This window comes from Pocillopora damicornis, chromosome 3 (assembly GCF_964200805.1).
Source record: "Pocillopora damicornis chromosome 3, jaPocDami1.2, whole genome shotgun sequence".
NCBI classification, from domain to species: domain Eukaryota; kingdom Metazoa; phylum Cnidaria; class Anthozoa; order Scleractinia; family Pocilloporidae; genus Pocillopora; species Pocillopora damicornis.
In genome coordinates, this window is record NC_142672.1 from 14,272,550 (window position 1) to 14,296,416 (window position 23,867).

The 23,867-nt window shown below is 39.5% G+C and overlaps 6 protein-coding genes, 1 long non-coding RNA gene and 1 pseudogene across 7 annotated transcripts; 4 read left to right on the forward strand and 4 right to left on the reverse strand.

Moving 5' to 3' along the window:
- Positions 1–447: 447 nt before the first annotated feature.
- Positions 448–2,195, reverse strand: LOC149048367 (octopamine receptor beta-2R-like). Its single transcript, XM_089200521.1, has one exon. It carries the CDS (start codon positions 2,096–2,098, stop codon positions 1,160–1,162), a length of 939 nt encoding a protein of 312 aa, XP_089056647.1. The 5' UTR covers positions 2,099–2,195; the 3' UTR covers positions 448–1,159.
- A 1,969-nt stretch (positions 2,196–4,164) lies between these two features.
- Positions 4,165–5,198, forward strand: LOC149048368 (adenosine receptor A2a-like). Its single transcript, XM_089200524.1, has one exon. The coding sequence runs from the start codon at positions 4,165–4,167 to the stop codon at positions 5,068–5,070; it is 906 nt and encodes a 301-aa protein (XP_089056650.1). The 3' UTR covers positions 5,071–5,198.
- Positions 5,199–7,553: 2,355 nt separating this feature from the next.
- On the forward strand, positions 7,554–9,990 carry LOC149048369 (uncharacterized). Its single transcript, XR_016185019.1, has 3 exons — positions 7,554–7,685; positions 9,112–9,173; positions 9,872–9,990. It is a non-coding gene; the product is annotated as an uncharacterized LOC149048369 (long non-coding RNA).
- On the reverse strand, positions 8,091–9,081 carry LOC149048370 (adenosine receptor A2b-like; the record flags this gene model as incomplete). The annotated part of the gene is made up of 1 exon (XM_089202306.1): positions 8,091–9,081. A coding segment is annotated over one exon (885 nt), but the record flags the coding sequence as incomplete, so codon positions are not given.
- Positions 9,991–10,802: 812 nt separating the features above from the next.
- LOC149048371 (uncharacterized) lies at positions 10,803–13,817 on the forward strand. The gene is made up of 7 exons (XM_089200526.1): positions 10,803–10,866; positions 10,994–11,069; positions 11,609–11,661; positions 12,251–12,359; positions 12,787–12,862; positions 13,124–13,224; positions 13,323–13,817. Exons 3-7 carry the CDS (start codon positions 11,649–11,651, stop codon positions 13,783–13,785), a joined length of 762 nt encoding a protein of 253 aa, XP_089056652.1. The 5' UTR covers positions 10,803–10,866; positions 10,994–11,069; positions 11,609–11,648; the 3' UTR covers positions 13,786–13,817.
- Positions 13,818–15,275: 1,458 nt separating this feature from the next.
- On the forward strand, positions 15,276–16,846 carry LOC149048372 (uncharacterized). Its single transcript, XM_089199460.1, has 4 exons — positions 15,276–15,557; positions 16,239–16,302; positions 16,388–16,483; positions 16,604–16,846. Exons 1-4 carry the CDS (start codon positions 15,421–15,423, stop codon positions 16,844–16,846), a joined length of 540 nt encoding a protein of 179 aa, XP_089055586.1. The 5' UTR covers positions 15,276–15,420.
- Positions 16,847–17,742: 896 nt separating this feature from the next.
- Positions 17,743–18,748, reverse strand: LOC149048373 (olfactory receptor 4E1-like; annotated as a pseudogene).
- Positions 18,749–22,236: 3,488 nt separating this feature from the next.
- On the reverse strand, positions 22,237–23,363 carry LOC149048374 (histamine H2 receptor-like). The gene has a single exon (XM_089200510.1). It carries the CDS (start codon positions 23,227–23,229, stop codon positions 22,237–22,239), a length of 993 nt encoding a protein of 330 aa, XP_089056636.1. The 5' UTR covers positions 23,230–23,363.
- Between the last annotated feature and the right edge of the window lie 504 nt (positions 23,364–23,867).

Below are 23,867 nucleotides of genomic sequence, written 5' to 3' on the forward strand. Positions count from 1 at the left end.
GCATGCGAACATTTACATAATTTTTGTAATATGACGTTATTTCTATGACATAAATGACTCAAATTTCTACGTCAATTGCCTAGGAAACGGTTAACATCGTTATCGTTCCTGTCTCATCTGTCAAAAGCTGCACTAACACCTGTAAACAGACCGCTTTGGTGAGAAAGGAAAGCAAGACAGGGAATTGTTTTCCATGGCTTTACCAGGAATATTTTCGTTAAAAATGTTTGATTCTTAGACACCAGAAGCAAAAAATAATTGCCCCTGTAATCATCTCTCTGTTCCATGTATATCTATCTCTTTGTTATTGAAAAAAAAAAAAAAAAAACGGTGTCAAATCATCACAAGAATGATTTGGTCGAATAACACAAACCTGACGAACATCTTCCGCGAAAAACTTGATATTTCTCCACGACATTCCTTTCCTCAGAATTGCTGTTTTTTCTTTAACAAAAGTGAAAACATCTGTCACATAAAGGAAATCAACCATATTTCAAACGTAGTGTGACTTTAATGTTTCTTCGAAATATTATAGTCGACGGATTATCAACGCGGTTATCAATGTGGGTCAGTATATTGTTCAAATTGTAAGTTTACTTCGAACTGTTTTCGATTGTACTTAAATTTGAATTTATGAGATAGAAAGCGCTTTAAATTTTTATTCAGACTCTTATTTGCACAACATTTCCCAAAAGGCCATACGTCACCAGCTGCTTCGTCATTCTTTACGATGTCGGCAATTTCTTTTAAGGTTCAAAAGGAAAGAAATCATGACACAAACTGAATAAAAACCTTTCCTGATACAGTTGAGTTTAGCCATGAATCCACTACTAGCAATGAATAGACAATTAGGCTTTTTGGCTGACATGCACATGGTTATCTCCAAACTCTTGCCGTACTCTAATGGTTTTTTTCTTTTTTATACGTGATGAGTTATCGCACTTTTTGAGATACGTAATCATTCTGTCATTCTATGCAAAGTTTGCCTATACAGTGCGTCATGGCTAATGTTATTAGAAACATTGAAAGTAGTCTCCATGTTTTTATGCATCGCGCTTTTTAATATTTTTTTTTACAGTCGAATAAAGGTATAAAGATAATCACTGGCGTGTAAATTTATCTTTTTTTTGGCTCAAAGTGTCTATGTGCCTCACTCAACTCAACCGACCTGCCCTCGATTTTTGGTGAAGATTGTTGAGGGGACTCTTCGTGACTTTTCGTTTCCTTCTGTTTTCGCCTGATAACACCGTTTAGGTGTCTCTGACATCGCTAGCACTCGATTGCCCTTTCCAAACATATTTCGTGTTACGACCCTGAAATCCGGTTTGAGGAAGGCATATACAAAGGGATTTACCAATGAAGCAATAGCTATTGTATACATTGAAATAGTCGGCAGAACATTTGGAACGATGTCGAACCGACCAAAAACATCAACGGCGGTTGTAAAATAAATGATCGGCATCCACGAGAGTAAGAAGACCACCGAGATGATAAAAAACAGTTTCGCCACTTGAGCATCTGAGGAGATGTTTCTGCGTTCGTTAACTTGCTTTCTCGCGTAATCCAAAATTTTTCTCAATGCTAAGCTTTGCTTTACTTCCTTAAAAATCCGTAAGTAGGCGATTGCAATGAAAAAGTATGGAATGATTACCCCAGTTAATTCTAAGCAAACAAGGTACACCAGGTGTATTCTTTTTGAACGATCATCCCTCCAAAATAACGGCAATAAGCTGTATATGGTTGGAAATAACCATACAGTGATAATGGTCTTTTTGAATATCTCAGGTATGCGGTAAGTGTAGTGCAGAGGCTTAATAATGGCAACGTATCGATCGTAAGTGAGTGCGCATATGTTAGTAACACCCCAGAGCAAGATCATACTTGACAGATAGTCTGCAACGGCGTGTGTTGGCCGCATGATCAGTATGGGAAACAAAATGCCTCCTGTAAGTATGTCGGACACAGCAAGTGAAACAGTCAGCCAGTTTGTGTATGTTCGTGGGACTCTGTTCAAGCAAACGAAACTAATAACGAAGAGGTTCGCGGCAACGATGAGAACGGATAACACACCAAGGGAAACTTTTATGTAGAGATCCATCCTTGATTCTGTTGTGTTTCTTTGAACTTGATATCCTTGGATATCCTACAGAAGGCCTCTTTTCTTCTGCTGGTTCCTCTAACTTCCCTGGCTTAACAATAGTACCAACATCTGGCATACACAGCCACATTTAGGTTAAGTTGAAAAACACGAAAAGTTTTCCGTAACCCAATTGGTCAAAGGTAGATAATCTGACAGAAATGACACGACTTGTCAACTTCTGATTAGTTTTTGTCGTGTGACGTTGCTTCTGTGACACAAATTATTTCACTTCCGCTGTCAATTGCTTAGGAAACGGCTAATATTCCTTTTAATCTTGTCACCTTAATCAAAAGCTGCGCTTAACACCTGTATCCAGAACGCATTAGCCAGCACGGAAATTGTTCTCCACGGTTTTAGCAGGAAGAATTCTTGTCAGAGAATAAACAGACGTGATTGACACCATGTCTAGACATTGTTATCAACTGATTGTAATCTAAGTTTAAAATTGGCATTGTAAGAGATGGCAGACAGAATAAAAAGAGATTGTTGAAGCGAAACGACTGTACGAGTGAAAAGAAACAAAATCAAGTGAAAGGTACAGTCCCCTCATGTGTTTGCACACCAGCGCCGGGATAATTCCCGTACAATTCTTGACTGAAAGGTGGATAGTTCCAAGTATTCTTAAACACCCTAAGTTAAAATTAATCCTCATCGTGTTCCGTGCATACCTTCCCTTAAAAACTGAATCTAAAGATAGACAAACAAACACAAAGCAGGGGTTATACATTCAACATCACTGGATCGATCATTTTCTTTGAATTAATTACTAGACCTGACAGTTTTTTTTGTTAAATAAAATTTGGGCTGATCCGAGGGAGAACCACTGATCACTTTCGTCTTTAGAATCTGCTGCCGGAAAGAACAAGTCTATGCAATATTGGTTGTATGGCGTCTGTAACTTCGGAGCGTTCCATGTATAATTTTTTTTGTAAAGTGGAAAAAGCGATCCTTTTCCTAGCGCCAGGATAGCATTTCTTTGGCTTAAATGTCGGTGTCAAATGCGGCGAAGTATTTTTGATAGGAACCTTAAATAGTCATGCATCAGCCAGAAGGGTATTTAAAACCTGGAGAGGACAACCTGGTTTGTACGCTTGAAAAAAAATCACTCTATGGGTAGACGTTGTCGCTACGATGTTGGAACAAAGCCTTCCCGGTATGCATTCAGAAGATTGGTGTCACTCAAACCATAGCCGACTGCTATCAACTCATGTTTGTCTTTAAATCCATTTAAGGGCTCTCGCCAGGAACTTTAGCGAATAGTTGGCTGTGGCTCGATGTTCTCTTTTTGCTCTTATTTGACTAAATTTGGAAGGTTGATTTAGAATGAGAGTGCAAACCGAACTGATTTGTCAGAAACGTAACCTAATCAAATAATGAACGGTTCCCCGAAGCTTACAGTATTGTCTGTAGTTTGAGGCAATCTGTCAATCACAATACATTCACCCGTGGATTTTGCCTTTACATGAAAATTAAAATAAAAGTCGAACAAAAATCGTGTCCTTTCAACCAGTCAAGGAAAATTGTGTTTCTTTCGATTCACGACATAAAGAGGCAGTACAAAATTTTGCAAGTTGGGAACGGCTGGCTTTTTCATCCGCACCGAAAACAGAACATTATGGAGGTTTGAACGTTAAATTATTGGAACTAACAATCGTAATTGACATCAACACACCGAAATGGTTTCCTCAGTTTTTTGCAACAAGGTTTTTTTTCGATGCATGCGAGAGTAACAAAGTTTTGCCAACGTTTTAACATTATGACAACAGTGAAAGTGTGAAAACCTAAGCAGAAGTTACTGCTTGCAAAGCAACCCTGAATAACTACGCTGTTGTGTCGAATTAAATTTCGACTGATGGAATTAAGTCCTATCCCATTTGATCATCTGACCTTTGAAAAAATTTGGCATGAAAATATCGATTAGGTGTGAAGTATGTTTTAATATTACCTTGAGCACAAGGCTACGTATGGTGAATCACCATATTAAATTCTAATTAACGTTTAGCTGTACAAATCCCCATAACAACATGCCGGAATTAGCTGAGGAGATGTACGTGGTAGTTAGCCTTGGTGCACTTTCAGTTCTCATTGTGGTCTCAAACGTGTCTGTCTATGCGTTGGTTTGCTTTAACAAAAGATTACAGACATACACTAACTGGTTTGCCTTGTCGCTTGCTGCTTCTGACATCCTAACAGGAGCCGTTTTAATGCCTCTGATACTCTTCAAACCCGAATCGGTGGTCGTTGCGTATTTGAGTAGTTTGATATTACTCTGGGGTGTTGGTAACATCTGCGCACTCACTTACGATCGCTTCGTTGCTGCAATGATGCCTCTGCAGTATCCTTGTCGCATACCTAAGATATTCATAAGAACTTTAGTTGCTGTGTGGTTAATCCCAACAATTATCAGCTTACTTCCTCTGTTCTGGGCAACAGATCGTGCATCAATATTCCACAAGTGGTACATTGCGTGCCTGGAGGTGTTTGGCGTCGTCGTTCCGTACATCTTCATAAGCGTCGCTTATATTCGGATTTTTAAGCAAGTGCGGTACAGTTTGGCGTTGAGGAAAAAATTTGTATCTGCGATAAAACAGATCAACGAACCAAGACGCATTTCACAAGATGCTAAAGTGGCTAAAGTCTTCTGCATCATCTCAGCGGCATTCTTATTTTCGTGGATGCCGATCATTTATATGACAACCGGAGACATTTTCTTCGGTCGTCTCGATATTGTACCGAGTGTCTTGCGCACAATTTCATACTACATAATAGCAGTTGCCTCCTTAGTTAATACCTTCGTGTATGCTTTCCTAAAACCGGATTTTGAAGTTGTTATTCGCAACATCTGTCGAAAGAGTAAACGAGAGGAAGCGATATCCATGAAACCTCTACAGCCTTGTCAGGTGAAAAAAGAGACAGCCAGTGAGAGTTAGAGTTCCTGAAGCTTTTTCCGCTTACTAGTAGTAAGTAGACATTATAGAGACGATTATCCGCTCTGTCGCTCTTCTCCTTTGACCAAGAACTAAACGTAATGGAAAAGGTGGTTACAGATAAAGGACAAGTGACACATTTAACCAGATAGAAAAGATTTATATTCAGCATGGCTTTGACAAGACAAGAAAACTGGAAAAATGGAAAAAAGAAGGGCACCTTCTAGAAGAGGGACAGACATCGTTAAAGTTTTAGAAACGAAAAAATGTGTCAGCCATCAGTAGTGTGTCCACGAGAGCACCAGGCAGTCGTGCTACATGCCATTTCACTGATTTCCATGAAACTTAGCCAGTTTAAAGGGTCTACCTCAAACCCAAACAGACAAACTGATTTCTGTTTTGATTATTTCCAGGGGGATATAGACCACCCCCCAGTTTTTCTTGGTTTTCACTAAGGAGATCGCTTCAAAGTAGGTAAAATGTGTGAAGCTCTCACTGAGATGGTATTTAACTGAGAAATTTAACTCTCCTTAACTGAGAGTTTGCATAAATATAGTGACATCCTTAATGAATGTGCGACGCAAGCGACGGCTTGTCAATCAACAGAGGCAAATAAATGGCTGTGTTCTCAGACTTTATGATTCATCCAAATATTTGATAACTTTGAGGTCAAATATCTCTCCTTACCAGAAAGCTACAACACTAATCTAAATTCCCCTTTATAAACCATCATTTCATCTCTGAAAACCATCAAAAAAATATTTGGGCACTGCCGTATTTTTGTCTTGGACGTGCGACTGTGACAAACTTCTATCTGGCTCTAAGCGGTAACTTGAGGAAATAAACCTTTATTTTATAGCTCGTTATACATTATGATTGATTGAGGAAGCTAAGAAATGTGAATAACTTTCGAGATCTCTTGTAGGAATGGAAAATTTAATGTGTGTAGGCGAAATGTTGATGGGAAAATCGTATTGTTTCTTTCATCTGTCGTTTATTACTTTGGATATTTGCCGAAATCAGAAAACATGGCTTTTGTACGGCACAGAATATTCATTAGTCTATAATTTGGTTGTTTATTATCATTACCTCACAGTTCACAATAAGAAAACTGTAAGCATCCACGATGCTTATTATGAATAAGTGATCTCCTGCTCTTTGCCTGGCCTCGGGCAATTTCCCTTCCCATGCAATTGGCGTGCTACACATGCAACAGTTATTCTCTTGGAATGGGTGGGTTGGAATGGTTGGGTGGTACTTTTCGCTACATCTCTCACTTCCGAAACGTAGAGCACATGCTTTACACAATCGATATATATCGGCAGAAGTTTCGTTTCCACTGATTACCACGCCGACATTTGCGGAAATACAGCAAGAGCCGGGGAATTTATCGTTTCTAAACGGCAACAACAAAATAGACGTCGAACAGGTTAAGCTTGTGAAGCAAATAAAGTACAACTTCGCTTTAAATTGAAATTAAATAGAGACACTCTTTGTGCGATGGTATAATTGACATTTCTTTTGACAGTTTTGAAGACATTAATTGTGACCGTGATGTCTATTAAATTTCAAAGAAACACGAAAGTCGCATTACCGTCGTAATATAATTATTTTCCTTTTTAGGACAGATGTTTCCTTTTTAAGGAAAGGAGAGCACTCAGTTTTAAATCCTTCCGTGGAAAAAAAATCATAATATATTTCTTGACTGAAGCGCAAAAATTAGAAAAAAAAAATTTTGATGGAAAAATATTAGGTTTTCTTGAAAAATATGGTTATTTAATTTGACTGTTCTCATGATTAAGCTGAATTTTATTCATAGATAATCAACTGCACTTCTGCAACACATCATGTGTGATTAGCGTACGCACCACACACCCTCACATATTTTTTTAGCGTACTTAGCTTACATCTTAATTTAAATTTGCTAATGCTGTCTTTGCCGAAAGGAAAGGACCGCTCTTTCACTCTATGGAAAAATCATGTATGGAACACAGGAATGAGAACTAAGTCGGTAATTCTTCTCCTTTTAACCGATACTGCATGCGACATGTACTCGCTGGCAGCAGATTCTGACGACGAGAGGTAACGGTAATTTTTGTTTTTTTTTCTTTACGAAGCTTGCCAGGCGCAAGGGTCCCTTGAGTCAGCATGAATTGTTGTCAATCAAAAACTGTCAAGTCTGGCAAGTACTCTGAAGGAAGTATCAATTAAATGAGGTTCATATCCGTTTTTAATGCATTCGCACCTGGGTTTTGTACGTCAGTTTTGTATCTTTTGTTTCAATTCAAAGAGATAGGTATGAGTAGAACACATAAGGATAAGAATTATTTAAAAAAACATTTGAGTAAGAGCACGTCAGGGTTCGGAGATAACCAGGTGCACGTCAGTCAGATAAACAGAATTATCGAACCATTTATAATAATGGACTCATTACTGAACTCACTTGTATCATGGAAAGCTTTTATTCAGTTTATGCCATGCTGTCTCCTTAACGATTCTAAAACTTTGAAGAAAAGTGCTGATATCATAAGGAAGGAAAAAGCAGCTGGTGACGTATAGCCTTTGGAAAACGTCAAAAAGAACAACGTCGAAATAAAATTCAAAGCGCTTTGTATCTCGTAAGTGAAACAGCACGTTTTAACTTTTAGTTTAACTTCAAATGTTATTTCGTGTCTTTTTTTGCTTTGGTTGGTTAGTAAACTGAATGTTGATTTATTAAATTTTGCAACCTCCGTACTTTAGTCTTGATGTGTCATAGATGGAAAGGGGTAGTTTTATGTTTTAATATCATTTCAATCATCATCATCATCATCATCATCATCATCATCATCATCATCATCATCATCATCATCGTCATCGTCGTCGTCGTCGTCGTCGTCGTCGTCGTCGTATTAACTAGATGATGAATTTGAGATTTCTTTGTTCCTCGCTCGTAACAAATGTTCAGCATCTTTACTCAACGACCGACGTCGAAGTGTAATATGTGTTCTTTCTCTTAATTTATTTCAAACGTAAAAGGTACTTTAAAGCGTTTGGTGAATTGGCGTCCTTCTTGATGGATCAGAAGAGAATGATTCTTCCAATGCTTGCATTGTATTTTTTGGGTAGTCTCGTGCAGCATGTCATTCTTTAGTTAAGACTTGCCTTCTGTTTAAGCGCAAGCCAACGAATGGTCTTGTTCTTTGATTGTTCTGCTTTAAAAGACCTGACAGAAATCGACTGTTGTTCAACGCATCTGCTCGAACATTTCTGATATAAATTCCGAAGAGCCATCTTGAAATCAGGTTTTAGAAAAGCATACAGCAGAGGATTTGCCAGCGAACCCGCCGCTATGGTGAAGAACGAAACCGAGGATAAGATGTCTGGGACAACTTGAATCCGTTTTACAATAAAAGCTGTTGTCATGTAAAGGATTGGCAGCCAAGAGAACAAAAAGGCCAGAGACACAATGCAGTGGTTTTTGGCTACCTTGGCATCTGCGGAAATGCGTCTGCGTTCGTTGATTTGTCTTGAGACAGATTTCAAGTTTTTCCTTAACGCTAAGCTTCTGCGCACTTGTCTGAAAATTCGAATGTAGGCTGCAGTTATGAAGATGTACGGAACGACGACACCAAGCAGCTCTAAGCACGCCGAGTAGACTCTATGAGCTGTTTTTGAATGATCTACGCCCCAAATCAAAGGAACAGAGGCATATATGGCCGGAACTAGCCAAATAATCGCAATTCCTCTCTTGAAGAATTTGGGAACGAGATATGAATATTCTAGAGGTTTCACTATAGCAATAAAACGATCGCAAGTAACTGCCGAAATGTTGATAACACCCGAAAGTAAAATCATTGCGGTGAAGTATCCTTCGACGACATAAGATGGTTTGAATAGCGTCATAGAAAAAAGCACGCTGCCAGTCAGTAGGTCGGACACAGCAAGGGACAGAATCAACCAATTTGTGTATGTGCGAAGGGTTTTGTTGAAGCAAACCAGCGTGACAATAACAGCGTTTGAGAGAACTTCTTTAACCAATTTGTCAACTTAATTTTCTTTCAGGATCTAGTAAAGAAAGCAGAAATTGTGAAGGAAGTGCAGAGCATTGTCCTGAATAACGAGAAGTAAGTGGATTTATTCAAACTTTGAATTAGGTATGATAGGCGGAATAGATGGAAAAACAAACCATAGAAAGGGGGAAGTTAAGGAAGGCAGTCGGAAGGCAGTCGGAAGGCAGTCGGAAGGGAGTCGGAAGGCAGTCGGAAGGCAAGGAAGAATGAGCAACGTTGGAAGGTCGCAAGGAAGAAAAGAAAGTATGACGGAAATAACTGTGAGAGGAGGACAGGAGATTGGAATTGAATGACCTAGGAGTAATGGGGGGGATGTGGTGATGGACAAAGAAGGGGAGGGGAGGAGTGAAGAAGAAAGGGAGAGAAAGTGGGGGAATGTAAGTATGGATTGAGGGATGGAGGAATTAAGAACCAGAGGAAGAAGTGGGAAGTGAAGACGGAGAGTGTGGAATGAAGGGATGGATGGATGATACGAAGGAGGATAAGAATGCAAAGTAAGGTAGGAGGGGAAGGAAGCGGAGTTTGGAAAGGAGCGATGGAAGAAAAAAGGAAGTAAGGGAGAGATGAAGAAGGGAACGAGAAAGGTAATCAGGAATGTTTTGTTAGGGAAGAATGCCGCAGTGTGTATGGAGAAGGGGAGGAAGGTATTGAAATATGGGTAGAGAGGGAGGCAAGGATGGAGTCCAGGAGGAGAAGGAGAAAGAGAAAGAGAAGGAGAGAACCTTTGAACATTCGTTTTATAATATCTTTAGATCAAAGGATGACATAAGGGATTGTGGCGGTGTTCAGGCGCTTTGTCGCCTGTTGAGTCTAAGCAGAGATCCATTGGTTCTTCAGCATATTCTAGCAAGTCTTGCATCTCTTTCATTTGATAACGTGAGTTCTTCTTACGAACGTAGTTGGGTTCGATCGTGATTTCGATCCAATGAAATATACGATGTATCTTTCATCTTAGTAGTATCAACTTTTTCAAGGTGCCGTTCATTTTTAGTAAGTGCGACGAAGTAACAAGCCAAGGTGGACTTCAAACAATGTGCTATTTGCTAGGAAAGGTACGATCACGGGTTTGCAGCTAGTTAAATCACTTTCCCAGTTAGCTAAGATTCCAAAGTTGTTCAGTTATCTTACTCGAAGTGTGTATCACCTTCTATTGTAGTTAGTTACCAGTTAACACTCGCACAATTGCAGGAACGGTAACTCCGGTTGCAGCGGACTGAACTCAATTTTCTTCTTGTTTATGACAAAAACGTGAAAACGCCACCATCTTGAAGCTTTGTTAAGAAAAAAAGAAAGGAAAGAAAACTATCTGGTTCGGTAGAAAACTTTTATTACGCTTTACTTTAAGACGTTCCGCATCATAACGTTGACAATCCGACCAAGGCAGACTATGTAAGCGAGCAAACACAGCTCTCTTAATTAGATGGTACTATCTCGAGAATTTATTAGCTTGTGACCAAAAGGAGGTTTCTCTTTCCGGCGTCAATATATCTTCTAGCAAATAGGTGACGAGGGAAAACAAAGATATGATATGTGGAACGTTGTTTAATTTAAAACCAAACCCTTAGAACTTGAATCATGGGAAATGTATAGCAGACAGTAAAGAGATTTGATTTAGTCCTGTTTGTTGTAAGATTACAACATGTCGTTTTTCTTCGTTCTCTGTTTTAATCTGTCCTGTCAAGACGAAAGACAGCATTATCCAAGAAAGCATAGCTTGGGCTTTGAAGAACCTGGGAACCACAGAAAGGTAAATTTATTGTTTATTTTCATATATAAGAATGCTGTCGGATAGTATCCGGAATTATGCGGTTTTTTTTAAGTGTTTTACTTATTTCAATGGACGTTTTGAAACTTCTCCTTCTATCCTTCGACAGAAATCAAAATGAGGCAAGAACTCGAGGAGGGCTCCAGGCTTTTTGTGAACTTTTAAGAACCACCATGGATGACAAAGTTAGTTTGCTTTCTTTTGGCTCCTCGCGAGCAGTGCTCTACTTTTGTTTGCGCTTGCGTCGTTTAAGGAGCATTCGCACGATTTGGGTGGTGTGGAGTGAAAAATGATGACCGGTCACGAAACCAGTCATATGATAGGATTTGTTTTCAATTCTGCCCGCTCACGCGCAGTGAAATAAAAACGTTACATGCATGTCGTGTTATTTTGCTTCTTAAACAGATTGGAGCGGGCAGACTGGGGATTCAAAACTCCTGACCTTCCCCCCGAACATGATGCTATGAGACTTCGATTTCAAGTTTATGTCACTCTTTGGCATTTCATGGGACAGGGCGGAAAATTTAGCGTTTTTTCCTTTACCTGTTCTGACTGTTTTGTGAGTGTTGGAAAGGAGTCATAAAAGGGATAGCAGGAATTGTTCTCCAAAACGAATTGATAAAGGAAAGAGGAAAATGGTTTGTAATATGGGTTGGGGAAAGGAATTGGAAGGGCTCGTAAATAACCTGGATTTTGAGAATACGTGCTGCCATTTTCCTGGCAGGTCTTGGAGAGAGTGACGTGGGCTATTGGATCTCTTGTAGATGACAACACCAGGTAAAAAAGTTTTCCAACCATTGATTTGAGTTGATGAATGAAAGATACCAGTCCTCATGTTATTGGTGTGTCCTTGCCTTTTTTGATAGCTCATCGCACAGAATGCCCGAACATTATTAGTAATTCATGAGCACTAAAGCGGGAAATTTTGAATGCGAACGCGCCTTGAAAGACCAAAATAAGAGAAGAAAGGACCAAAACAAGCGATCCATGAAGACCAACTTTTGGACGCTTTGCTGCTAATATTACAGATCGATAATTTTTCGCCACAGCAATTAAATGTCTCGAGAACAATAGGCATTCTGCGCGATAAATAATTTGATGGGTGGGGAGGGGGGAGAAGAGATTGCACTATCGATTGTCTTTTTATGCGTTTCTAAGAATGTTTTCCGCCGTATAGGTTGTGGACATTTCAAACATCTAGGTCTTTTGAATTAATTCAAGGTAATCGTGATACAATTTAAATTTCAAATACACGCACAGCAAGATGACATGCGCAATACGCGCCTCATCTTATAGATAACTTTAATGATTGTTATTTGTTTCACAGTGATTGTCAATTATGGTGAGATATTTTGCGTTTCCACAGAAACTGTCAAGCCGTGCGGGATTGTGGTGGCCTTGGTCTCACTGACTTACAGCGAAAATGTTCTAGAGCGCACAATGTGGGCGCTAGGAAACTTAGCTATCGACAATCAGTAAGTCGATCCTTTTTTTTCTTGTTTTATTGCTTGATAACTCAGTCTTCATTGATTGCTGATTGTAATACAGGGTTAGATTGGTTCAATCTCCCCTTTGTAGTATAATTGGTCGTGAAACCTCGCGCCAACGTCAAGCAATCAGATGCAAAGTAAAACGAGTCGAGTGTTCGTCACCCGCGTTTTCCCGCTTTTCAGTTAGTAAGGTTGCTTTTACATTGATTCCTCATTTGCTTTTCGTGGTAGGTGTTTACCATTGTTCTCTCTGGCCATTTATGTCCATCGAAATGCGCTTAATTTTCAATCATGAATATGGAACGCAATGCTAAGGTTCAATGATGCCAAATGCTCTATTTATTTCTTATTTTTCTCAATGCCATCGTCATTGTTTATTTTTTTATCCATTTGTTTTTGTTGTCTTATTTAGGAATCGCAATTTCATTCGACAATATGGAGGCCTTGAGAACATTTGCAAAAAGTTGCAAGAATCAACCTCACAGCAGGTGAGATCATAAATATGAGCAGAGGGACCAAACATTGAAATGAGTACTGCTATGCGGACATGTTGGCTTTGGTCAAAATTGAAAATTTTCTCAGATAAATTTGTCTGCGTATATGTCCCTTCTGTATTCTCGGAGCTCATAGTTTTCATGTAAACTTCGCCTCGGCAGTGTTAGACTACTCTCGGCAGTTTTAAGCCAATCACACAAAGTTAACAGCTCTCCTTCTGAACAAAAGGTCATTGTACACTTTTTTCTTACCAGATCATAAAGCAAGGTGCCCTGACGCTTAAAACTCTGACGAGTAGTAATCAACACAATAAGGATGTTATGGTCAGACTGGGAGTGATTGGTACACTTCAAAGGTTTGTAGCGCAGTGTTCTCACGGGGGGACTCAGCTTCTTCCTTGCTCCACGTTCTTGACAATGTACTTTTCAACAATTTTGTGTCTTTTCTTTTTAGTTTAATGACAAATGAGCAGCAGAGTTTAGGTATCATTCCTCGCCGTGTGTGTGGCGATCTACTGCAGCGTCTTCTTGGCTCAGCAGCTGGAAACATCCATACAACAAGCTCAACCGCTACAGCACCTGACGATAGAGCCCAAGAATGTGCGATCGCTTCTGGCATAATCGTAAAGCAAGAACCTGAGACGAGATCAGTCAATGGTCTGGTGCAGAATGGTGATATTGACAATGAAGATGACGATGACTTACCCCCTCTGGGTGGGGAGGACAGTGACGAGAAAAATGAGAGGATTCCGTCTGCGATGATCACACTAGCCCCAAATACTTCTGAGAACCTTTCCCCGAGGGAAAATTTCTCTCGGTCGGAGACGCAAGGAATTACTGCAGCTAGGTCTACTGTAAGCGTTAGAAATCACGTTGTGCCTCATGCAGAAGAGTATAATTTAGACCCATTTAGGTGAGCTGGTTTTAAAAATTGCAATTGTATGAAGACTGTTTTTGAATGAGAACAAAGCTTTGGACGTCGGGATTGAAGAATCCATGTTTGGGCTGGGGTCTCCAGTTACCGACTTTCTGAACCTCCTCCCCTCTTTAGTGAGCACCGCTTCCTCCTTCCCATGCCCCAGGAAAAAACTGTAACATTAAAACACCATTGACAACCAACTAAAATATCAATGCTGTAGCCATGGTTATACCGCAGTTATGTTCTTCACTTGGGTTAGGAAGCGAGTCAGTTTCAAATATTTTTTACAATTTCAAGCATGTACCAGTTTCCGTTTGAGACATTTGTAAGTTTAATGAACAAATAAATACAAATTGCATGCGCTTGCATTTGGGCGTGAGTAGAAACCTGGGGGAGTAATATACCCGGGAGGCTTATGAAATGTATTGTGTGTTATGTTTTAGGGCATACTATATTTTGTTTTAATGTTATGTTCAGCGTCAACTGTTTCGTTTTCGGTCGCGGAGGACACACAGTCTGTAAAAGGTGGCCCTGATCCTACGATCAGTTGTCACATCATGTTTGAAGAGTCCAATTTATGTGAAGAGTAACACTTCTGTTTTCTACAATCAGTTGTCACATCATGTTTGAAGAGTCCTATTTATGTGAAGAGTAACACTTCTGTTTCCTACAATCAGTTGTCACATCATGTTTGAAGAGTCCAATTTATGTGAAGAGTAACACTTCTGTTTCCTACAATCAGTTGTCACATCATGTTTGAAGAGTCCAATTTATGTGAAGAGTAACACTTCTGTTTCCTACAATCAGTTGTCACATCATGTTTGAAGAGTCCAATTTATGTGAAGAGTAACACTTCTGTTTCCTACAATCAGTTGTCACATCATGTTTGAAGAGTCCTATTTATGTGAAGAGTAACACTTCTGTTTCCTACAATCAGTTGTCACATCATGTTTGAAGAGTCCAATTTATGTGAAGAGTAACACTTCTGTTTCCTACAATCAGTTGTCACATCATGTTTGAAGAGTCCAATTTATGTGAAGAGTAACACTTCTGTTTCCTACAATCAGTTGTCACATCATGTTTGAAGAGTCCAATTTATGTGAAGAGTAACACTTCTGTTTCCTACAATCAGTTGTCACATCATGTTTGAAGAGTCCTATTTATGTGTAGAATAACACTCCTGTTTCTACCACGCTAGAAATTACTGACAAGACCTCCCTTCCTCTATTCAATGTTGCCTGTATGAAGCTAACGGTTCATGGAATCACGACACGACATTTTTATGAAGGGGAGGGGGAGGGGGCGGGGGCGGCGAATAGGTAAACTTAACGAGGGCAAAAGAGATAAAATTGAAGTAAGAGGGTCTTGAAAAGGTCAATGTGTCAGCAATTTTGTCGCCAATTTTAGGTCTAGACCATCGCAATGTTCACATCCACCCCGTGAAAATAACTTGGTATTGGCAGATAAACAAGGTAACCTGACCGATGTTGGAGTATGGGAAGGGGAAAAACTTCTGATTGTTCTAACATCTCACCCGTGGATAGGAAAACTGCACTTAACTCGCTTAAATATACATATGTAAGAATCCTTTCAACAATTTGAAATTAGTATTTTCTTGCCCCTATTTAAAACCATGATGATTTATATATTTTCCAGCGTGCATCCGAAAACAGTGTGGTCACAAACGAGAGAACTGGTGCGAGTTTGTGTGAAGTTACGCGGAGTGGAGAGACAGCAGACCGAGATAACTGCAAGCAAGCTCAAGTTTAGGTAAGTTTGGCAGCATTTGAGTTTCTTCATTCAAAATCATCTTCCTCAAAGATGACTCTTCGATTAGTCCACCGTAAGCAAATAGTCACTAAAGACAAGGAACGTCTTTGAAGAGAGATTTTTATTATTGAATCAAAACTACATGTTCGCCGGTTGTGTTTTTACTGTAATATTCGAATCCTTGGGGACATTCTAATGTTGTTATGTCGCGCACATATCCCAATTTACCATGCACACTTGTTGATCCCAGAAATATGCAGTACGCCTGTCATATGCGAACCTAGTAAATGACCAAGCATGCTTCGGAGTATTTTTGAACGCAAGGGTGGAGCATCCACCGCGAATTCCGACGTTCTGAGCAGGGTTTAACGAAAGCTGATTACAGGCGATATACCGCGGCCCAACGAACTCTCATCGCCGTGTGTTTCAGTAACTTACGAGAAGGTTCTCGTGTGTGGGTTTCTCCTAAGGGGGCAGCTGCCTGTTACACCATCGGCTGCCGTTTATGGAAAAGGTTCTTGAGACCCGTACGAGGTTCGACCCCCACACGAGCTGGTGACAAATGGGAAACTTTTTTTTAAGAAACAAGCTCAAAGTTTTCCTACTTCGTAACCTGTAATAATGCATTTTGTTTGTGTGTTTGTATGTTTTTGTTGTAATATGATTGTTTTCTCTCACTAGTACACAGCTAAGACACGTAGTTTATGAACTGGACATGGAGCTATTAGAGGAGATTGATCCTGAGGTAGGTCTGAGGTCTTTTCGTTGACATTCTATCTGTTTTCAATTTGCGGTGTTGTTAATTATGTTCTCTCGTTGGATGATTGCAGCAAAGTACTGTAATTGTCAAGGGCTCGGAGGTACAAATTTTACTCAAGAAAAGAAACCATGCCGTGTGGACGCGGTTGTTGAAGAGCAAAGAAAACGTAACATATACAGTGGAACATGTAGTTTGTTCTTAGTCAACAGGGATTGACCCTCATAGTTTGTCTTCTTTCTTTCTGTTCGTTTATTGACTTGCTTTTTGTTTGTTTGATTTCTTTCAGTTGCCTTACGTCTCCATTGACTTTGATCGTTGGGAAGTATGGTCGTCATCGGAGGAGGACGAAACCGAAGATGATGTAAACTTCCGAGCAGCGCCGACGAACCCGGAAAATTCCCATCACACCTCAGAGGATAGTAGAAAAGGAAGGAAACTGGTATTATTGCCTGAAATGCTTGTCAGTGGTTCGGAGTCCGATACTGATGAAACCTTGCCATCTGATATGGATGGCTTAAAATTCTATTAGCCAAATCACTGAGAAAAAATGTGTTATCGTTGAAATGTGACAGTTTTTTGACAGATGATCAACTCTTTCAAGAAATGGATTAACCAAGAACGTCACATGACTAGTCGCTAGTATTTGTTATGTTGAAATCCAAGTGAAAGTTTTCTTTATTTAGATAGTATTATTTACGGTAATTTATTACATTGTTTTTACATTTTCTAACATCGAATAAAGCTCTAATTTGATGGTAACTTTTGGTAGAATTATTGCTTTGTTTAGCTGTACAGTATGTTGAAGTGTCGTTAAAATTAAACTAAAATAGTTTAAACGGCCATTTAGAACAAATCAAGAAACTAAAGAGCCAATGAGAAGCTAAGGCAGATATATGTAAGCGAACTTAAGTACATGCGCAGGCGAACGCGGCATTAAGGAGTCGTGCATGTTCTAATTTCAATCAATCACCCCCGGGTTCCATGCGGTGGATAAAATAGATTCTCGCGCTCTGATTAGTCGTGGTTTGCGTCATATCTCGCGAGGTGATTGTAGCAGGAGTGATAAAATGGCTGCCTTGCATTATGTCGGCAAAGTTACCGAGGAAGTGATAAACGCGATAGGAGAAATTTAATTTCTAAGAGCACAGAATCCAACAGGTTTTGTGGAACACTTTTCAAAAGTAAGAATTTTTTGCTGATTAGATTGATTATGGAAACTGGTTGTTTATCTCGATACGAGTAATCAAAACTTATATAACATATATGCACACTGCCTTCTTTATTTACACATAGTTTTAACATAAACGAGTTTACTAAAGAATCCCGCGAAAGTTTTTGTACAATTATACTAAGACAATCATTCACATCAGGCTCAGTGAATATGAACTCCATATCCGAAAGTTCAGCCAATAATACACCGGGATATTTAGCGAGTTGCGTTAGAAAACGTTCGAAGAAATAACAAACGAATGTTTCAGACATTCGAAACCAATTGTTTGAGAGAAGAATGTCAAGGTTTACTTATTACTCGTCCTGCGAATCAAAACACTTAAGACTGTGACAGTTAACGAGTTTTTTGATTCCCTCCCTTATGACTGAATTTCCTTTGTAGTACGACACAGGCATTGTTGTGCTTGCGGAGAGCAGCCAGAGTACACAACTGGATGGCAATTACAATCGCGGAGAAGCAAATGATGTATCCGCCTTCAAATGTCTCAACAGCCCTCCTAGGAAACAACTTCACCTGCCTCAGAACAACTAAAAAAGTGGACGTCACCCACACCGCAAAAGAAGCAGTAATGGCGTACTGCATCTTCATGGCAACTTTGTACCACCATGGTTTAATGACGGCTAAATATCTATCCACACTCATGACTCGAAGGGTTCCCACCACAGCAAAAAGGCATAAAAAGAAAGAAACCACCATGACAGGCGAGTCCCAATCACTGCGATTGAAACACGCTTCACCGGCGATCAGCTCCGCGATTCTGAATCTAATGTACAACGGTGTTACTACCCCACCCCACAGAACGTCAGTCAACGTCAAGCTGCAAAGATACAGAAACCCTGGGCGGAATCGAATTCCACCCCTCAGAATTGTGACCAGGACCAACCTGTTTGACAGGAAACACCACAAACCTAACATGGTTGTGGCAAAGGTAAGCACCAAGCTAGAGTAATAACTAAATTGGGATTGGTCAGAGCGTGGAAATGAAGCACGGCCGCCCCTCTTGCAACACTCCGTACTTTGTGTCATTTGTAGTCAAGTTTGGCTCCATGTTAGCTCGCTTAATCCTAAAAAATAGAAAAGAAATGGTTCTTACATATCCATCCTAAACTGAAGTAAGTTTGACGTTTTAGATGTACCGTTGAAGCGTTGAAGCTCCCTAAACATTTTATCTTAGGTATGCATAGTCTTGAGCTTCCTACATGTGTTAAGATAATTTATGGCTATCTGAGATTGGATATGAAAACCATTTTTAGTGGACACAATTTTAAACTGAATGAACCACGGGCTACTTGTTTGACTGATAGGTAATCGAGGACTAAAATACGGTAGTTCGGAAAATTATCTCATCGTTGAAAATGTTTTATTGTGCTTCTCATTGACTTATGAAGGTAAACACAAAAGGTAAACGCAAATAGTTTTCACCGTTTTAATTGAACTGAATGAACCACGGACTACTTTTTTAACGCCAGGGACTGATAGGTAATCGAGAACTGAAATACGGTAGTTCGGAAAATTATCTCATCGTTGAAAATGTTTTATTGTGCTTCACATTGACTTGTGAAGGTAAACACAAAAGGTAAACGCAAATGATTTTCACCGTTTTAATTTGCTTGTTTTCGTAGACAAAAATACAAGACTAATGACCATTTCCTTGGAACGTTCCGAATGGCAAAATACCGACTAATTAAGAAACAATCAGAAGGCTCGGATCTACCTCGGGACTTCCTTGTTCGACTTGTTGACTGAATTCAAACAACCCCGAGTTATAAACTCAGGATCCTTTGGTCGAGAGGAAATATCTTCCCAACATCAATGTTACGACCAATGCTTTGAATGTTAGGGTAGAACTGTTGAGGGAAAAACGTGCAGCTGAAAACAAACAGGTAAGAGGTTTCTCCGCTTTAACGCTTGTCTGAAAAGTAGTAGGGAATTTATTATTTTGATACAATATTCCATCCAGAGTAGCCTACGTCGGACAGATAAGAAAACGCGACCCTCTCTCCTTGACAGTTGAATTAACTGTCCTCTCTAATCCGGATGAATTGTCGGCTGGTCAAACTAGCTCAGTTTGAAAACTTTAATTTTTCTTTAACGCTTAGACCTAACTTACACAGTACTGCAAACCGAAAACAGAGCTTTCTGAAAACGTGAACTTGACTACTCTTTGTATTTTGAGACATTTCAGTTAGGCCCTTCTTTTGCGCAAGCTCAAATGCACTCTCGCGATATATTGTTGTGATTGTTGCGCTTTCAACTTTTTCCGACGAGACATGAACGAACCATATTTTATCCGTTGCGATTTATCAGTGTGATTGGGGCCTGAATTGAAGTTTTTATTTCTATAACTCTTTTTAAAGCACGTGCGCTTGCTGAGAAACCTTTGTGAGGGGGTCATTGTTTTACAGCCTTTAGAGGAAGACAAACTAGTCACTAGTTTGTCTTCCTTCTAAAGAAAGGCTTTCGAATGTCAGGTAAGGATTAATCCTTCCCTGTTACTTAAGCGTTGAAACATGAAAACGCAGGACTGCCATAGCCTCTTCCCACACTCAGTTTTGTTTGTTTTTTTTTTCCAGTTGTTTATCCAATCAAATTTCCCATGTAAACTCTCGCTTTGGACAAAGCTGATGGCTCTGCTAATAAAAATGTGGGAGATTTTTTTGCTGTTGTTCTTGTTGTTTTTTCTTTTTGCAATGATTCGAATTGATATTGTGTCTGAACAGTGCCTCAATAATGAAAAGATTGAATGAAATAATGCTGAGTAGAATATTGCGAGTCAGTTTGTAAACATGCAGGCTTTTTAGAGGAGAGGGACAACCCTCTAGTGAAAGCTAATCCACATTTTATCACATCTTGCCATATTCTACAATCTTTTATACCGATAATAATAAGTAATATTATATCGGCGTTCAGTGAGTATCAGGGTTAAATGATTTTGTTTCATGAGTTTCAACCCTTCTATTACTTCGATAATTATTGCTGATTTTCGTTACTGATTAATTCAAGAATTCTCGTGCAATTCATTATGTTGTGTCTTCATATTTCATCGTATTTTTGTCTGAAATAAATCAGATTATCACATAAACTGCGGTGTTATACAGGGATTTCCGGCCCTGAGAAAAGCCGTAACAACACACGTGTTAAAACATCGTATTTTTTCACGTGTGTTGATATAGCTAATCAGCTGCTGACAAGTCACTCGCCTTTGGCGCCACTCGGTCAGGTTGATGAATGAACGGCAAAGCCTTCACGATTCTAAATACAAGTTGTTTGTCGGAGCTTTCTCGAACTATGGCGGCTGAAACACTTAAAAATCCATATCGTTGACAAACAGTGAATTTCAAACTTTCCCAGAAGGCAAAGAAAACCAATATACTAAAAGAAAAACCGAAAGTTATGTATTCAGTGGCTTTGGTGTTAGCATTTCTCTCGCCTGAGAATGAAAATCGAAAACTGGAAAATTTGCCACAGGCCGATTTTGGCCGTTTACCTGAAAGACTTCTTCTGTCGGTAGGGAAAATGTCAATAAATGAGAATTTTGTAAATTGAAAATTACGACCATTGTTGTTTTTACAATCATGATTCAACGCATTTTTCCATCTGAAGAGTTAGCGCCAACGCACTCTACAACTGTTATTCGGGGATTGTCGATTCATTTATTTTCATTCAATAATGAAGTCGGCTTTTCTTCTCAGGAAAGGGCTATTATGTTTATATGATAAACAAAATAATACATGGAATACATCTCGAGTTCAACTCGACGTCTCACTCGTTCGCTGCGCTCACTTGTGAGCTATCGAGTTAAAACTCGAAAAAGAAGTTGCATATCTACGCGCGCCCATGTATTATTCTTTATTACTCTGAGATTGTCATCAGTTATGCTCCTTAGGACACTTTTTTTTGCCTTATCGAAGTATTTTTCTCCATCATCAACCGATAATTATCTTCAACGTGTTGTTTTATTCATGAGATAGGAAGCGCTTCGAATTTTATTTAGACTTGTCATTTTTTCACAACGTTTTCCAAAGACCATAGGCCACCAGCTGCTTATTCGTTCCTTATAATATCGGAAGTTCTTTTAAGATATAAAAACGTTATGCTTGGAAAGATTTTGACAACATGGCACAAACTGAATGAAAACCTTTTCGAACTATTTTTCTCCATCATCAACCGATAATCATCTTTGACGTGTTGTTTTATTTATGAGAGAGAAAGATAGAAAGCGTCTCGAATTTTATTTAGACTTAATTTTTTGCGCATCGTTTTTCAAAGGTCATACATCATCAGGTACGTTTTCGTTCTTCTGAGGTATATAAAACGTTATGCATTAAAATATTTTGACAACATAGCACAAACTGAATAGAAACCTTTTGATATAGGTGAGTTCAGCTATGAGTTCCGCATTGCTATCAATGGACTGATAATTCTTCCGTCTTGGTTGACATGCACCTGACCATCTCGAAACCTTCCCGTGCTCAAGTGTTTATCATCTGTGATGAGTCGTTACTCGTTTTTATGAGATTAGTGCTAGCTGGTGTTTTGCATATACATAATCGTCCCTGGCAAGGTGTTCGTGTCTCCCTTGAATGTACCATACCTAATGTTATTTGAAAATTTGCGAGCTGCTTCCTTACCTTTATCCATCGCGCTTCTTAACTTTTAAAAAGTTGAAGAAATTTGATTACAAGATATTAAGTAGACTGTGAATCGTTCACGTCTTGGTCGAGGTATCCATGTGCCACACTCATACGACTCGCACTCGCTATTAATTGAAGGTTGTTGAGGGGGCTCTTCACGGCGGTTTGTGTGTCTTCTGTTTTCACCTGGCAAACCTGTTTAGTTGTCTTGGACATCGCTTCCGTTCGATTGCTATTTCGACAGATATTTCGTGTTGCAACCCTGAAATCCGGTTTGAGGAAGCCATACACGAAGGGATTTACCAATGAGGCGATGGCTATTGTATATAGTGAAATTATCGGCAAGACGGTGGGAACGATGTCGAACCGACCAAAAAAACGGAGGGCGGTTGTCATATAAATGATCGGCATCCACGAGATTAGGAAGGCCACAGAGATGATGAAGAAAAGTTTCGCTACTTGAGTATCTGAGGAGATTCGTCTGCGTCTGTTGATCTGTTTCATTGTGCAATCCAATTTATTCCTCAATGCTAAGCGTTGCCTCACTGCCTTAAAAATCCTAATATAGGCGATTGTCATGAAGATGTACGGAGTGATCACGCCAACGAATTCCAGGCAAACAAGGTACACCAAGTGAATTGTTTTTGAACGATCCGTTCTCCAAAATAATGGCAGTAAGGCGTATATGGTTGGAAATAACCATACAGCGATTATGGTTTTTTTGAATATCTCAGGTATGCGGTAAGTGTAGTGTAGAGGTTTAGTAATGGCAACGTATCGATCGTAAGTGAGTGCGCATATGTTAGCAACACCCCAGAGCAAGATCATAGTTAACAAATAATCTACCACGATGTGTGCTAGCCCTATGACTAGCATGGGAAATAAAATGCCTCCTGTAAGTATGTCGGACACAGCAAGTGAAACAGTCAGCCAGTTTGTGTATGTTCGTGGGACTCTTTTCAAGCCAACTAAACTAACAACGAAGAGGTTCGCGGCAACAATGAGAACGGATAACACGGTAAGGGAAACTGTCACGTAGAGATCCATCTTTGATTCTGTTGAGTTTCTTTTACCTTTATATCCTCGGATATGCAAGAGAAGGCTCCTTTTACTTTTGCTGGTTTCCTCAACTTCCCTGAATTACATCGGAGCTAGTAAATGGCTCACAGGGTTAACTTTAGGTTAAGTAGAATTCCGCAGCCCAGTTGGTCAAGGAAGGAGAATCTGAAAGAAATGGCACTGCATGCGAACATTTGCATAATTTTTGTAATATGACGTTATTTCTATGACATAAATGACTCAAATTTCTGTGTCAATTGCCTAGAAAACGGTTAACATCGTTATCGTTCGTGTCTCATCTGTCAAAAGCTGCGCTAACACCTGTAAACAGACCGCTTTGGTGAGAAAGGAAAGCAAGACAGGGAATTGTTTTCCATGGCTTTACCAGGAATAGTTTCGTGACAAATGTTTGATACTTAGACACCAGAAGCAAAAAATAATTGCCCCTGTAATCATCTCTCTGTTCCATGTATATCTATCTGACCCAGGATTCCTCTCTGTGTTTCATAATGTTTTTTAGAAAGTAAATAGGCAGTATTTTCCCTACAGCAAAGAATGCATTATCAAATTCAAATGACGATGTCTAATGCGGTGAAGTATTAAGTAACTATGCTAATCACAAATGA

Excerpts from the sequence above, each read along its gene's own strand:
- LOC149048367 (XM_089200521.1), bottom strand. The coding sequence starts at position 2,098 with ATGGATCTCTACATAAAAGTTTCCCTTGGTGTGTTATCCGTTCTCATC.
- LOC149048368 (XM_089200524.1), top strand. The coding sequence starts at position 4,165 with ATGCCGGAATTAGCTGAGGAGATGTACGTGGTAGTTAGCCTTGGTGCA.
- LOC149048371 (XM_089200526.1), top strand. Across the intron at positions 12,360-12,786 it reads AACTTAGCTATCGACAATCA|GAATCGCAATTTCATTCGAC; the intron begins GTAAGTCGATCC and ends TGTCTTATTTAG. Across the intron at positions 12,863-13,123 it reads AAGAATCAACCTCACAGCAG|ATCATAAAGCAAGGTGCCCT; the intron begins GTGAGATCATAA and ends TTTTCTTACCAG.
- LOC149048372 (XM_089199460.1), top strand. The coding sequence starts at position 15,421 with ATGATGATTTATATATTTTCCAGCGTGCATCCGAAAACAGTGTGGTCA. Across the intron at positions 15,558-16,238 it reads GCAAGCAAGCTCAAGTTTAG|TACACAGCTAAGACACGTAG; the intron begins GTAAGTTTGGCA and ends TTCTCTCACTAG. Across the intron at positions 16,303-16,387 it reads TAGAGGAGATTGATCCTGAG|CAAAGTACTGTAATTGTCAA; the intron begins GTAGGTCTGAGG and ends GGATGATTGCAG.
- LOC149048374 (XM_089200510.1), bottom strand. The coding sequence starts at position 23,229 with ATGGATCTCTACGTGACAGTTTCCCTTACCGTGTTATCCGTTCTCATT.